Source organism: Asterias amurensis, chromosome 9, assembly GCF_032118995.1.
Source record: "Asterias amurensis chromosome 9, ASM3211899v1".
Classification (NCBI taxonomy): Eukaryota; Metazoa; Echinodermata; class Asteroidea; order Forcipulatida; family Asteriidae; genus Asterias; species Asterias amurensis.
The window spans coordinates 13,465,937-13,482,326 of NC_092656.1; the positions used below are offsets into that span (position 1 = coordinate 13,465,937).

The 16,390-nt window shown below is 38.7% G+C and overlaps 2 protein-coding genes across 3 annotated transcripts in view; one reads left to right on the plus strand and one right to left on the minus strand.

Moving 5' to 3' along the window:
• Positions 1 to 1,623: 1,623 nt before the first annotated feature.
• LOC139941928 (nucleotide triphosphate diphosphatase NUDT15-like) lies at positions 1,624 to 6,106 on the minus strand. Its single transcript, XM_071938572.1, has 3 exons — positions 5,946 to 6,106; positions 2,891 to 3,087; positions 1,624 to 1,781 (listed from the first exon to the last, which is right to left on the minus strand). Exons 1-3 carry the CDS (start codon positions 6,104 to 6,106, stop codon positions 1,756 to 1,758), a joined length of 384 nt encoding a protein of 127 aa, XP_071794673.1. The 3' UTR covers positions 1,624 to 1,755.
• A 2,404-nt stretch (positions 6,107 to 8,510) lies between these two features.
• Positions 8,511 to 16,390, plus strand: part of LOC139942043 (regulator of G-protein signaling 7-binding protein-like) — a 69,235-nt gene continuing 61,355 nt past the window's right edge. For both annotated transcript variants that reach the window (XM_071938725.1, XM_071938727.1), the window contains exon 1: positions 8,511 to 9,599. In XM_071938725.1, the coding sequence (XP_071794826.1) occupies positions 9,399 to 9,599 (201 nt within the window). In that variant the 5' untranslated portion in view covers positions 8,511 to 9,398. The remainder of the gene's footprint in view (positions 9,600 to 16,390) is intronic.

Genomic DNA, 16,390 nt, shown 5'->3' on the forward strand with positions numbered 1-16,390 from the left:
GATACACGAAGTGTGGGACTTGCAAAATACTGTTTACCGAAAGTGTATAATGGCTTTAAACAAAACAAAACAAAAAATTTCCCATGACTTTTCTTTAAGATATGTAGGTGCACAATTGTTGGGTGCAGAGAGGTATGACATGCGATTGACGAAAAGCTCCCTTTTTTATTTATTTTTACAACTGGTGGTGATTGTTTTGTTGGCAATTGAAAATTTGCTTCTCCCACCAATACCAAGTATAAAAGCACCAAGTATTAAACCAAAATACCAACCACATTATCATAGGAGGCCCTTGAAATTGAAACGCGAGTGACGTGAAATGCGAGTGACGACTTGTAATGCGACTGACGGTACTATTTTCTATTATAAGAATGTGTACAAAGATAGTTTTAAGGGAAGTAATGTGTATAAAAGTATACTACATGTACATGTGCATTACTTAAGAACAAAAATAATAATCTGCCCATGACTTTTCTTTAAGATTTGTAGGTGCACAGTTGTTGGATGCAGAGAGGTATGAAATGCGAGTGAAAGAAAGCTCCCTTTTTAATTTATTTTTTTCACAACTGGTTGTGATTGTATTGTTGGCAATTGAAAATTTGCTTCTCCCACTAATACCAAGTATAAAAGCACCAAGTATTAAACCAAAATACCAACCACATTATAATAGGAGGCCCTTGAAATTTGAAAGGCGAGTGGCGTGAAATGCGAGTGACGAAATTCAAAGCGACTGACGGTACCGATTGCTATTATAAGAATGTGTACAAAGATAGTTTTGAGGAAAGTAATGTGTATAAAAGTATACTACATGTACCGGCATTACTTAAGCCTATTGTTTTAGGCCTACAGAGGGCAGGCATAATTTGTGGTACCCAGGATGCATTGCATCTCCATAGGAACGTCATCGCAAAGCCGCATCATGCGCTTCTGCAGTTTACTGATCCTTACGCTTTCTACAATTCTCTGCTATCCAGTCTGGTTGTATTGAAACAAAAGGTAATTTAATTTGATCATTAATATGTGTAGTATGTAGTAGCTTACTACCCAAGTAAATAAAAATAAATTATTTGTTGTAATTAAAAGATATTATTTGTGGTGCTGAGGGTTGTACAAATTTAAAACGATAGGCCTTAGAAAATGGATACGTGCAAATATTCTCGTTGTTCAGATTGCCCTCGCATACTATTTTAGGCGTTAAAAACTATAGAAAGTAAAACAGTTTCTCTGATTTATTACAACTATAATTTGATAATTTGGTATTTATGGGATGATTTACACAATTTAACTTTTTTTTCTGCATTTATTGTATTAGGCCTATATAAATTCTTGTATTTAATATAATCTTATAACGTTTATCCCATTCATTCAGAAATGGCGTTGACTGGCAAAATGAGGCAGAAGCTTTAAATTAAAAAAAAAAAGCAGCAGGAAAGTTTGATGATCACAAGAACACAGGGAAACTTTCAGTAAAAGCAAACAAATAAAATAAAAGCTTCCTTTCGATGCATGGGCAGATACACTAGATGGATTCGCATGATTCTTGGAGAATCTTTGGTCGTCCTCCTGTGGACGAGTGAGTGACGCTGGAATAGCCCATATGTAATAGCAACGGGTACTGCAACGATAAACGTTAGTTTTGCATCGGGACAAAACATGTATTTTGTTTTTACCTGTGCTTTGTCACTACTTTTGAAGATATCACTGAAAGGGTTGTAGTCAGTTTCCCTGAAAATTCTCAGCGGATGAAAAAGTTTCTCAGCAGATGGGAACTTGTCCCAATCCTACGAAAAAAAAATATATATGTATAATAAGAACAATAAAACACAAATATATTTACCCAATCAGGTTCCCTTGTGGTTTATACTGATATCTGAAACAAAAAGTCCCAAACAGAGGTGCCGCTTCCCAGGTTTTATTGTAATTGGGGTGTGATCCCTGGCTACACGGCAGTTAACAGTTGTATCGCTTCTGATGACTGGCACCCCCCGAACAAAGATATTGACAAAATAGGGACACCGCCAATATAGGGCTAGATAGCTCAGTTGGTAGAGCGCCGGCCTGTTAATCCAGATTTATTGGTTTGAATCCCACTCCAGTCAATTCTTTGTTCAACCCCCAAAACACAAACATATTATGTTTCTGGGTTTTTTTTTTTTAAATGGGAGATCGCCTAGCATCAAAAGTTTGGACGGCCACTCCAAAGTGAGGGCTACACATAACTGATTCCGGCTGTTGACCCAAATCATCTGTCCCCAGGAGTACATTGCCACCTACTACTCCTGGGGCTGAAAGCTGAAACAGTCCATAAGGATGAAGGCATGTGCATCATTCACTAGGAACATGGCTGGTAGAACAGAATGCACAACCTTCCCAACTTTTTACTAGTTGTGAAGAGCCCAGACAGATGGGGACACAGGCAAGATATTTAATACCATTTTAGACATAATGTCGTTGAGAAATTTTAATATACAAACCAGGATCTTAAAGATAGCCTCTCCTTAACTGGCAGCCAGTTAAATAAGGTGTGGCATGGTCTACATGCAGGTGCAATATTGTAACCCTCCTCCAGACGGGAATTTGGTCCAACACGTACAATTTCGACAGCTAATTAATGGATTTGCTCCTTTTTTACCACTTTTGAAAATCATTACACAAATTCTAAGAACACAAACTCAAGCAGGAGAAGGGTAACGTGTCTATGGCTTCGCCATTCGGATGAGGGTTACGTTATCGCAACTAGGCGCGGTAATGCTACGAGACACGAAAGACAAGTTTAGCAGCCCAGTTCGGAAGCCTAGTTGCAGTGGTTGTATATGAAGTGGTAGTGGTAGATTTGTGAAAATACATCAGGCCAATCTGAGGGAAACCGTTCTACGTTTAAAACATTAACCTTCACATTTATGGGGCTCCATATTCACTGGTTCTTCTTGATACGTCATATCAATCTCTGCTTCCATAACTATGGCAACATAATGGTAGTTGTCTTCAACGCTGAATGAATTGATCACTGTACAAAACTTGACCTTCTTTATCCTCAGGCCAGTTTCTTCTTCAGTCTCTCGGATGGCACACTCCTCCCAATTCTCTCTGTGTAAGAGGAGGGAACCAAAATATTTTATATTAATGCAAATGTCAAAATTTTAAGCAACGATTGAAGAGCCCCGGATTGGCCACAGGTTTTTTGGTCAGTTTATTGGTTTGCTGATTTTGTTTACTATTTTCTAAGAATAAGTCATAAAATGTTTTTTTTTTTGTGTTTTTTTTTTGGGGGGGGGGGGCAAATTCAGTCAAGAAACAAATCTAAAGTTTAAAATGCATTTGAAACTGTAGTTGCGATAAGGAACCCTCCTCCCTATATGGATGCAACTATTGAAAATGGTGAACAAATTTTGCCTAAATAAATTCACAATATTTTTATATTTTTCTCTTGACACTCTCTGGCTATGTTCTTTCAATCCATATTGATGTATACGATTGAATGATTTAGCTTATCAATTACTTACTGAAGAAAATCGCGAGCTGGCTTTTCTTTACTTTTTATTTATGCGTGCATATTTTACTGCAAAGGTATGTGCAATCCAGTACAAAATGCAAATGGGTCATTCCATGTCAAATCAACCAGTGGTCCCCAGGTGACCCCCTCAGATTCTGATGAAACTTCATCAGACTGATTGGATTTGGCTCAAATGAACACATACAAAAAAGCTAAGTCATACTGTATGTCGTTTTCGAGATAAGATCCATTGAAATTTGATCAAGGCGGCCATTTTGTGCGCGCACGAGATGCGAAATGTGATTTTGGTGATAATTTTCGACTTTGAAAACTCATATTTTAGATTTTGTACCAGGTAGAGAGCTCAAACCTGGTGTTCCATCTTACTTTTGGCCAAATTTCATGAATCTGCACTCAATTTAAATGTATTTCCTCAAATTTTCTAGTTATGGTCAGTGGTCACCCAAAGTAGGCACTTTAATCGACCGGAATTTTTTTGTGATAATTGGGGTCACCCTGTGCCCACATGAGGGGTCAAATGAATCCTATTCCCTAGTTATGCATGTATATTATATCTACTTATACACCAATTCTCAGCTTTGGCACTCAACTCCTTCATGGTGTGGTAGCAATTTGAATATAGTATGTTTGTGGCACATGTTAATGTAATATCATACAGTATACATGTACATGTATGTACAAGTATGGTAATATATGTTTGAAGCCTGCGTAAGTTATTTATTTCTGTCTAGCAAAAAAAGTATACGTTTTATTGTTTTTAGAAATGGGTTGATGATGCATGTTTTCAACTGCAATAAATAATTAAAGGCAGGTACCTGCAAAAATCTCCCATAACACACACACAACATTGGAACCATACCCCATGGAACCATACATCCTAGCCCTATACATTGTATAGGACTCTTTCTATGTACACAAAACGAAAGTGTAAGGCCGCCAGGGCTACATACACCTCAGTATACTGTGTGTAGGGTGGTTTGTATTCAATTGTGTTTTCGTTTCGGTGGGCGAAACCGTCCGAAAATTGTTTCAGAATTCAGGTCTCAAAAAAGTTGGGTTTCTTTCTTTATTATATTCAAACATACTACTTCTACACCGGGGAGCCTTAGAGTTTCTAGAACTAGAAGTAACGACATACGATGCCATAGAAATAGTTGCGTGTAGAACCAAGTGCGCACGCGAAAACTCACAGACGCCAGGTTGCCAATTGTTTTAAGGTTTGTGGGTGACCGCGGGTTCAGCTTTGGATAGCTTTCCGTATGGCGCCTCCACTTTTTTCAATCATTTTTAATAAAAAGGGATCCGGATATCCCATTGAGGTAAAATTAGGAAAGTATTTTTTTCATATCGAATGAAGAAAAGGTGGTGGGCGCCATATGCATATCGTAGCGTCATACGTCATCGACCCTCATATGTTTTAGGTCCCCAACTTTGATTACCATTTACCGCGAGACTGTGCAAGCTGCACCGGTGACAGAAACTATGCAGTTTACTCACAGTCTGTATTTTCATCAGGCTTAACCATGCTGAAAAAAATTCCTGTCGTTGGTTATGCTCAAACATTTATAAAATGATTGATTATTTGTACTAATCACTATAAGTGCATTATTATGCCAATATTCAAATGAGTCAAAGAAACATCAACCAACCTCAAAAGTTCAAAACAAAATACTATCTGCTAGACTGAGTTTCATTCTGCATTAATCACTAGATGGATCACGTGAGGTGGTTACTATTTGGGATTCTATGGTGTGCCAATATAGGGAAAATATTAAAATATTTTAAGTGAAAATGACCCCCCCCCCCAATTTTTTTGTTGTTGATTTACTGAATACTGTAATAAATTCCGATAAAGCGTAATAAATATTAGGTCTACATTAAAGAGGAAATATCAGAATCCTTATATCGTAGGAGGTCATGTTATCGAGGTGTCCCTAAAATCGTGGCAAATCTATTACCTCTCTCTGTGCGCGATGTAAACAGTCCCAAGATAAAAATTGTGTGGTTTTATTTGCCAAGCAAAGAGTCTCCTCTCCCTTGACCAAAGCTTAGAAACACGTAAGGCTCCACTGGATATTTGCACTTAAATGCAAAAGGTTTAGTATTTTAGGCATTTCTACAAGGTACAAACATATGTCATAATGTTGAGGCAATATAAACATATTTGCCCACCGAAAACATTTCATTAAACACTATTAAAATTCACAATTCATGATGATCAAATCATGTGACTGAATATTTTGCTGAGCATTCTGGGTTATGGTGTTAAACAAATGGGATAGATGATTAGAAGAAAAAAATACGGGACATTTTTCTGTTACAGTGTTATCCTACTGAAACACGGAAACCTTTTCGATAGCGATGGGGCTAATTTAAATTAATCATTTTTAATAAATAACACTAAGTTATTCTTAATGTAATGACAACTTACGCAAATGCTAAATGACCACCAGGAAAAGAAAAACTACCATCGCCGTTGATATTTTTTCTTTTGCCAATTATAGCACAGTCTGGATGCTTTGAGCTTTTGACAAGAACACCAACACAAACTTTCGGACGGGACACAAGCTGCTGTTCATAGGGCGCGGCCATCGTGGTTGGTTAGTTGGGTGACGTATGAGGTCGCCCTTGCCATCTTGGTTGGTTAAAATATGGCATAAGAGGTCGCCCTTTGCCTTGAAACTCGGACTTTGCGTGCGTGTTTTTTTTTTATAAGTAGGCCAACTATGCAGTGGCAACAACAACAACAACAACAACAACAACAACAACAACAACAACAACAACAACAACAACAACAACAAAAACAACAACAACAACAACAACCACATCAACAACAACAACAGCAACAACAACAACAACGAAATTTATCTGTAGATTCGTGTGTTTTTCGTAGCTTTATATGGATAACGTGCAATCCACATTAAAGGGAGCACTTTTTGTGTATTTGTTTAATCGGTCATTGTTTTAATCCCATAAGTCGTTTTATTTTCAGCGGATTGTCCCCATGTGGAACCAGCTTCCGCTGTCAGTCAGATCTATTGTGTCCTTGTCAGCATTTAAAACTCTCCTGCTCCACCTTTACAAGGACAAGTTGGTATCTGACTTTTCAGCGGATGATGTTTGCACTTGGGTGTCGCATTGCCATATTGCTCTTGTTGTCGTCTGTAATTGCCAATCCCGACTTCATGCCCCTCCCCTTTTTTTACAGTGGGCGGATGGGTGGTTTTTAACTGTAGGGTGGGTTTCAATGGATATTCTTTGTGGCAGGACGGCTTTGTAGAGGTGCTGGTCACCTGTTCCTCCTCGCCACCACCTGTTAAGCTATTTTGGTTCATTGTATGTATCGTCTTGTTATTTACATGTTTATGCCAGTGTAAAGTCTAAGAAAACTAAACTAAACTAATCCAAATGTAGTATTCATAATAAAACCACTTGCGCAAATTTTATTTTTAGAAGAAGCTAGCTTTTTGTGATATCGCCAAAAATCCGGAGTTGGTATGTCTGGGGAGGTAGATTGTTGGACTACACAATAATTATTAGAAATGTTAACCTGCAAGAAAACTTTATAAATTTCAAATTTGGAGGATAATAGACTGATTTTGTTTTCCGTACTTCAAGTTGAAATGATTATCAAAATGCCTCGCACTATCGAAAGCTGCAATATGAAGAAAAAAAAGTTTTTACTGCCATTAAGTGATAACCAAACACGGTCTATCAATCCCTTTAAAACAACGGTTTCAGAGCGAGAGGACCTTCTCTTTCGTCTCTCAACACCCTCTAAACATAGCTACCGTATCGGAGGCAGCAATGTGACTGCATGCAATTAATTGGTTCTGAAATGATTATAACATCGATGCGATTTTTTGGAGGAGGTCTCGATCTGTGTTATGAACAACACGGGACCCAGGTAATTTCGTAACATACATAGCATTCACACGACGTGGATTTGCGATTTCATAACATCGATGTTATGAAATCGCACGGGACCCTCGTTTGCAGCGCTCGTGTGAATGGGCCTTTAGTGAACGAAGAGATCCCCAAGTTCACCGTGTCTCGGTGCGGAAAGATCAGGCCTATCTGCAATACTCCTTTTTATAACACACCTCCGGCTCGTTCTGTTTTCTGGTTGGCTGAAACACGGTCACGTGGGATGAACTAATATAAATAGGCTAGTGATCGCGCGCGCGTGTTTTGCGGGAATAGTACCAGAGCGGGCAGTAGTCTTTAAATTATAGTGCCCCGGTAACATTGCCCTCTCTTGACTTGAACCGTGAACAACAACTACAAAACTCCTTTTTCTGTTCTTATTTGACATTTAAGACCGAGCTGTGTTATAAAACACATATTGACTGGCATAATTCGGTAACTAGTGTCCGTCTATTCCCTCTCGGGCCTGTGAGTGACCAGAAGAGGGGCCTATTTCCCGAGTCGGCCTTCGGCCTCGGGAAACAGGTCGCTCTTCTGGTCGCTCAAAGTCCCTCGTGGGAATAGACGTATACTAGTTACCTCGTTGCCAGTCAATATGTGTATAATAACAATAATAATATCTATGTGACGAGACAAACATTGTCGTAAAAAAGAGAAGTGACAAACATTGTTCCACCTGGATACTTTTTTACTCATTGACTAATCGAGTCAACTACACTGTTTGACAAAATCTTTCATGGAGCTGCAACGAAGTAGTAAGCATAAAAAATGCTTACCAGAGTAATGTTACCAGCGGAAATACCATGTCACATGTTCAATTTGTGACTGGTATCCTGCTCATTTCAGCTTAGCATAACATTGTTAAGCAATATTTTCTGCTAAAGCAACTCTATTAATTTGGGCCCTGAGCGGCATCGGTATATTATCTCCTGCTGCCGCCAACCGTTGGGGGCGGGTGTCCCGTACGATGATCACGACAAGACATCATTCTCAACAGCCGTTCCCGTGTGTCCATAAAAAAAGATCCTCGCAGTCTATGGATTTATGACCGCGATGAGATGGAGCAATTTACAGATGCTTTCAGCGAGTGCGTTTATTACGAAGACTCGGCTTGTATTTCTTAATTATAACCACTGAGCTTTGCTGAAAGAACGGAGGACATAGAAGGTCATTTTCAGCATGCCACCCTACTACTGCGTCTAACTGATGAAAGGGGAGCAAGAGATATTATTATGAACAACGCAGCTGGTACCGTATAAGGCTAAGCCAGCACGATTCGACTACCCTCCGCTGTTAGGCAAGTGTAAACGTTCCAGTTGGACATTGGTGAAAACGGATTGGATCCGGGATTGTACTGTGGATATAAACCGTGTTTAAACACGCAATGGATAATATGCTCGGCGGTGTAGCGAATTCACATTATCGCGGTAGTAACACGGGGCGAGCGGAGATATGAAATTGTACTGATGCACAGATGAAGATGATGGTGGGACCACACGCCCAATGAGCTCAACCTCATCGTTTATGTCCGTTACTCATCCCAACGACGAGGATCTCCTTGGGCCGAATGCATTAAACATGATTCACTGCGTCAGTGTAGGGGCTGTGCAGGTCTCGTTCCCATCTAACCCTTGATTGTCTATAATAATAATTAGACAGTGAAAGTGCCTGTGGTGATTCTTCAAATAAGACGCGTTTTCTCAAACCGTTTTTTTTTTTATGCAGCGAGGAAAACAAATGAAGCACATTTCGTTTTGGGCGGTAATGCCATGACCTCGACCTCATCAACCGCTGGTGAACATTATGAACGTATGTTTTATACATCTGCTCATAATATAAATAGACACTGTAAAAACTTAGGTGTGCATGGTTAAGGCAGTAGGCTGTATAGGACTTTTGCCACCGGTGTGGGTTAGCGTGCCCTGACCGATGAGTAGCTGCGACTGAGGGGTTTTGAATGAACCGTACCCCGTCCGGACGGTGCAGTAGACCCCGGAGCGGTGGTCATTCTGCTTTGGCGGTGCCGCACGGAGGGGCCAAGGTCCACCACCAACAGCGCTGCGGGAGCTCGACTGGCTACGCCGGAGAATTCGTCTCAACACCCGAGGACAGTTACGACGAGGCTACGCTAAGAGCATGTGTGGATGAGTGTGAAAAGGTAGGCTTACGGATAGGATGTAAACATTTATACAGTATATAATTATATCATCATTATTATTCAAACCTTTTACGAGGCCACTATAGTTTGTACAAACAATATGTATCAATCTTGGGATGGAGTAACTGATGGGGGAGAAACTGCAAAAAGATGCATTTTTTCCACGGAGGAAATTATTTATTCAAACTAAGTCCCAATCGTGGCATCGTGGGGTGTCGTGGCCGAGCAGTCTAGAGTTGTGGATTCAACTTCTGTAATTAATGTTGGTTTGAATCAAGGTCTGGGTCCTCGAGCAAGACACATAATCATAATTGCTTCTCTCCACCCAGGAGCACCGTCAAATGGGTACCGGCGAGATCTAGGCGTATTTTGCGATGGACTCTGGTATCCTGTCCAGAGGGAAAACAAATATTCTCGGTCGTATAATGCAAATGAAACCAAACATCGGCCTGATGAGCGGTATTAGCTTGGGACAGACTTTACTATTAGCCTAAGGTATAGGCATGTCTGTGGAAAAGGTCGTCTGACTACGAATGAGTGGTCACAATACAGTACGTCATCATATTGCCCTTGTTTGAGGTGATCTTACCTTTATAATTTTTAGCTGATCAGAGGTATTCATATGACATTGTCAGGGTCATTCTGAGGTTATTATACCCAGGTCATATCAAACTCAAGTTCTAACTGTAATCTGTCTGTAACCTTATGGCGATAGTCGCACTGTTACAAGTAATTACTTATGTATAATTATAAGAGATCTACTAACAATCTGTGTACAATGTCCTCCATTGGTTCAAAAATGACGCTGAAGTAAACCTGATGTAAATCGTAAGGTAAACCTCTGGTCTGGTCATTTATGGTCAACCTGTGGTCATTTGGTGGTCAACCTGGTCATTTTGTGGTGACCCTGTCATTATGTGGTAAAGCTGTGGTCATTCTGTGGTAAACATGTGGTCATTCCGTGGTAAACCTATGGTCATTCTGTGGTAAACCTATGGTCATTTTGTGGTAACCCTGTGGTCATTCTGTGATAAACCTGTGGTCATTCTGTGATAAACCTGTGATCATTATGTGATAAACCTGCGGCCATTGTGTGGTAAACCTGTAATTATGTGGTAAACCTGTGCATTCTATGGTAAATCTGTGGTCATTCTGCGGTAAATATGTGGTCATTCCGTGGTAAACCTATGGTCATTCTGTGGTAAAACTTTGGTCACTCTGTAAACATGTGGTCATTATGTGATTAACCTGCGGCAATTCTGTGGTAAACCTGTGCATACTATGGTAAATCTGTGGTTACCCTAAGTTAATTTGAATACCAGCAGATCCTACCATATTGTTTATATTACAGGGTCAGCTTCACCGTTCATTTTGTGACCATAATCTTACAGTCGTAGGGGCAAAGCGTACGTTCACTATGGCATCAATCAATGTGGTTTTTATGGTCATCCTTTGGTAACGCAATGTCATGCAATGGATACTACACTGTTCGTATCCAAGGAAATATTTCTCACCAACAGTACTGTTATTGACCGTAAATGCAAATCAACATTTGTACAAAGCAAATCAATAATATTATTGTAGATGAACAACACAATCGTAATTCAATTACTTCTCAAACAACAATGGTGAGCACAGCGATCTAACAACATTAAACTCGCAAATTGAAGCAATTCCAGTGCTAGCGGAACAATTTATTACATTCACAGTCACGCACATCCCCAGTCAACCCTGAGTTTAATATAATGAGGCTTTCAAATTAATTTCTGTCGATGACAATAGTCGTTTGTCTTGGATGCTTCTGTTTGTTGCAAACGGGATACAGCATTGTATACATCTTTCCTGTTCGGGGACCAAAAATGACCCACATCCTGGAAGTAAAGATGTTATAAAGGTCGAGAAATTCAAAATAATCTTATGATGTGTAAGTTTTATCTTGATGGGCGTTTGGACATTATAAAATCGGCAGAAAATGCAAAGTAGGAAGGTTGAAGTTAAAATCAGGTCCAAATTACTCTTTTCGTCGTGCTTGTCGAAAATATTACATCTTGTCTACCATCTAATTTATGAAATTGCTTTATCCTTAAAAGCAGTGATAAGTTTTAAAACTATTCCTTTCTCTCTCTCTTCAATTTGACATAATAAAATCACTGCATACACTTTTGCGTGTTTTTCTGAGAAAGGCTTCATGCCTATTTAAAGGCAGTGGACCCTATTGGTAATTACTCAAAATAAGAATTTGCATAAAACCTTTCTTGATTACGAGTAATGGGGAGAGGTTGATAGTATAAAACATTGTGAGAAACAGCTCCCTCTGAAGTGACGTAGTTTTCGAGAAAGAAGTAATTTTCCGCGAATTTGATTTTGAGACCTCAGATTTAGAATTTGAGGTCTCGAAATCAAGCATCTGAAAGCACACAACTTCGTGTGATATGGGTGTTGCTTCTTTCATTAATATCTCGCAACTTTGACGACCGATTGAGCTCAAATTTTCACAGGTTTGTTATTTTATGCATATGTTGAGATACACCAACTGTGAAGACTAGTCCAATGTCTTTAAGCCATTTTCTTTTACTGTAAAAACAAACAAAAAAACAAAAACAGTAAAAAAAAATAAATCTGCACTTATCTATAAATCTGTAAATATTTTATTTCATTCATTATTAATGTTGTTGCGCACTCCCTTGAAGTATATGTACTTTTTCCTAACAAAAAACACAATGTCCACAGATTTACATTTAACTTACACAGTTTGAAGATTATGATGGTAGAAAGCTTCCCTTGAAATTTTACTTACTGAGGTGCTGTAGTTTTTGAGAAAATGAGTAAAAGTAATAATTTTCGTCTCAGGTTTAGCATGTATACAAACGTATTAACCAGTTATGCTATGGTTTTGGTATAATATCATAACTGGTTAAGGGGATTTTACATGCTAAAATTATATTGGTCTCATGAGACGAAAATAATTTTGTGACTTGTTTTACTCATTTCTCAAAAACTACACAACCTTAGTTAGTCATTTTTGAAGGGAAGCTTTCCACTATCATTTTCTTCAAACCCTGTAAGTTTAATGTAAATCTGTGGACATTTTGAAAAAATACCCGAATCCCTTAAGTGGCGGTTATAATGAATCCCTTCATGACTTATCAGACAGTGACTTGAAAGATATGGCAAGGAATGGACGGTGTCCCGAGCCAAGACACAAACATGAAAATTGATGACAGTTCAACTAGTGAGGAACATTAATATTATTAATATTCTTTATCCCCGATGCAAATTTAACATCTATTATATCGTTGCGGTACCCGCTGCCAAAACATAGGATTCGAACTGCCTCTAGCTGCCGGGCAACCTCGGTAGTCTATGTTGGTAAGACACTGCTCTAGAATTGCAAGGGTCGTGGGTTCGAATCCCACCCGAGTAACATGCCTGTGATATTTTTTCACAGGACTCGGGAAAGTACTGAGTATACAGTGCTAACACACATCGGTGTATGGGTAAAAACCAATATTAATATTCTTTATCCCCGATGCAAATTTAACATCTATTATAGTGAGGAACAGTAAAAAAAAAAAAAAATAAGAAGAGGATGTAAAACACAGACGTGATTAGTCGCTGCGTCCACGTGGAATTGTACATATCTCAAAGGGCTCGAGGAGAAACTCTTTTTCCTCTTAAAAAGGGCCTGGGAAACATTTAAAATGGTCCCTTGGTATGGAATAAGAAACCATATAGATCATGCTGGCTTGTTAGTGTGATTTCTAAAGTGCATACTACTGGAGCCTAGCGGACGCCTTAAGGATTTACAATGCCATGTATGTGTCTTCTGTTTTGGCGCGAAAGGGAACTTCAGTACCTCATATTAGAGTAACGGACTTTAAAGGGATGTATTCTTGGATCGGTCGAATTGGACCATGAAAAGCAATGGCAACCCTTTGTTATGAAATTGATATTGTTAGAAAGATGTTTTAAAAATATTGTATTTTGCGCGGTCACCGTGTATTTTCAACGTGACGTCACTTTTTCGTGCAGTAAAGAAGGTTGCCTTTTCGTGTGCTTAATACGATAAGAAGCGCTATGAAATGGAAATCGCATAGAAATAAACAAATCGGCTGGTAAGCAGCTCTATGAAATTGGGCCTTGGTGTTTCTGATCAGCATATTCTAGTTGCAGTCTTGACTCTTTTGTCCTTTTAGCAGGATATATAACCATGATTGCTTCGTCCTTCTGATTTGGACGTGAAGCCCACATAAAAGAACCAAGTACACTTATCGTTAAGAGAAGGTGTTCGCCCCACTGCTTTCTGGTGTGGTTGAGTGCAGATTGCGCCACAACACCTTGTAAACCGTATACACCCAGGTCTTATAATTTCGATGATATAGCTTCGCACGCAGTGTATTAAAACAAATGAGCGGCTTTGGATTAACTTGAAAGGCTATTAATTAGGGGACCCCGGTATTATTCATGCGTATAATCAACCTTATTAGTTTCTTTAGGTTTAATGGTGGTCCACATTTTTGTGGAATTACTATATTTAGATTTTTTACATCGCTGGGGCCTTCGAGGGCGCACTTGACGGCAAACTGCTTTATATTATGTTATGTTGAGCACATCTGAGATATTAGTTAATAAGTCAAAATAAATTATTAAAGGGGGCCTACGAAACAAACGCATGTGTGTTGGGCATGGAGATGTGTAAGAAACCATCGCCGATGAAAATAGTTTGTACTTTAACGACAGTGGACACTATTGGTAATTACTCAAAATAATTATTTGCATAAAACCTTACTTGGTGACGAGTAATGGGGAGAGGTTAATGGTAAAAAAACATTGTGAGAAACGGCTCCCTCTGAAGTGACATAGTTTTCGAGAAAGAAGTAATTTTCCACGAATATTCTAAATCTGAGTTCTCGAGGTCTCGAAAGTGTCTTTAAATGAGCACATGGACCGATATAGGCTTAGATTGTTAAAACTATAAATAAACCCCAGTGATATCTATAAAATAGGTCCGTTTTCACATGATGGAAAACCTGTATCACCAAATGATGGACTGTATACCACCAAAAGGTATTTAAGAGACAATGGACACTTTTGGGATTTGTCAAAGACCAGTCTTCTCACTCGGTGTATCTCAACATATGCATAAAATAACAAGCCAGTGAAAATTTGAGCAATTAATTGGTCTTCAAAGTTGCAAGATAATAATGAAAGAAAAAACATCCTTGTCATCGCGATGTTGTGTTCTTTCATATGCTTGATTTCGAGACCTCAACTTCTTAATCTGAGGTCTCGAAATCAAATTGGCGGAAAATTACTTTATTCTCGAAAACTACGTTACTTCAGAGGGAGCCGTTTCTCACAATGTTTTATACTTTACCAAAAGCTGTCCATTAGTCAATACCAAGTAATAAGGTTTTATGCTTATAAATATTTTGAGTAATTACCAATAGTGTCCACTACCTTTAAGTAATTAAAGGGTAAAAACTCGTTGACAACGGTGTTTCCATTTACTGCCCGTATAAGCAAGGTTTAATCAATTTTTCAGGGCCGTATTACGTTGTGCAATTGCTGTCTTATGATAATAACTGATAACTTGAGTTTTGATAAAAGTCACGTCAGTTCACTTAGACTGCTACATCATTCATAATAATGCTAATCATGTAGGGGTTTAACAACCTTTCCACGGACGTTCACTTCACGTCATCGTCTCCTTTTTGTCTTTTGATGTACATAATATGTCTTTCTTCTGTACGATTAAACTCTTGAAATGCACTGTACCCTATTGGGAATTACTCAAATTATTATATGTTTGCATAAAAATCTTACTTCGTAACGAGCATTGGAGAGCTGTTGAGAGTAAAAAATATTGTGAGAACGGCTCCCTCTGAAGTAACGTAGTTTTTGAGAAAGAAGTAATTTCTCACTCCAAAAATACTTCAGGCCTGAAGCATTTTGTTATGTATCCGAAAGCATGCATCACATAAATTTGTGCAACCAAGGGTGTTTTTCTTTATTATTCTCATGCAACTTTGATTACCTGTTGTGTCAAAATTACCGCAGATTTGTTATTTTATCCAATTGAGGAAACCGGTCTTTGACATTAACGACAGGTTTCCTGTGCTCGTAGTAGGGACTGTGCCATCATGATCAAATATTATGAGAAATATTAAATCTAATTTGGGTACTCATTGTGTCCTCGTGTGAGAGGGAAACATTACAAGGCTCTTACCTTAAAACACTGGACACGATTGGTAATTGTCAAAGATCAGTCTTCGCATTTGGTGTATCTCAGCATATGCATAAAATTACTCAATTGGTCGTCGAAGTTGCGAAATAATAATGAAAGAAAAAACACCCTTGTCACACGAAGTAAGTTGTGTGCTTGTAGATGCTAAATCTAATTCTGGGGTCTCGAAATCAAATTCGTGGAAAGTAACTTCTTTCTCGAAAACTACGTTACTTCAGAGGGAGCCGTTTCTCACAATGTTTTATACTATCAACCTCTCCCATGCAATTACTCGTTACCGAGTGAGGCTGTATGCTACTAGTTATCTGAGTAATTACCAATAGTGTCCACTGCCTTTAAAATTCGAAACCCTCCCAATGCAAAATATGTATCATCACCAAAAATATCAAATTGCATCATTCTGAGAAAAAATGGGTCTAACATTTCTTGTACGGGGATGCTTTTGTTCATACCTTACCTTTTCAGAGCAAAATTTGATATTATGACGTCATGGATCTTTTAAATTTCACTGATGAGTATTTTGTTAGAAAAAAATGCAAAATTC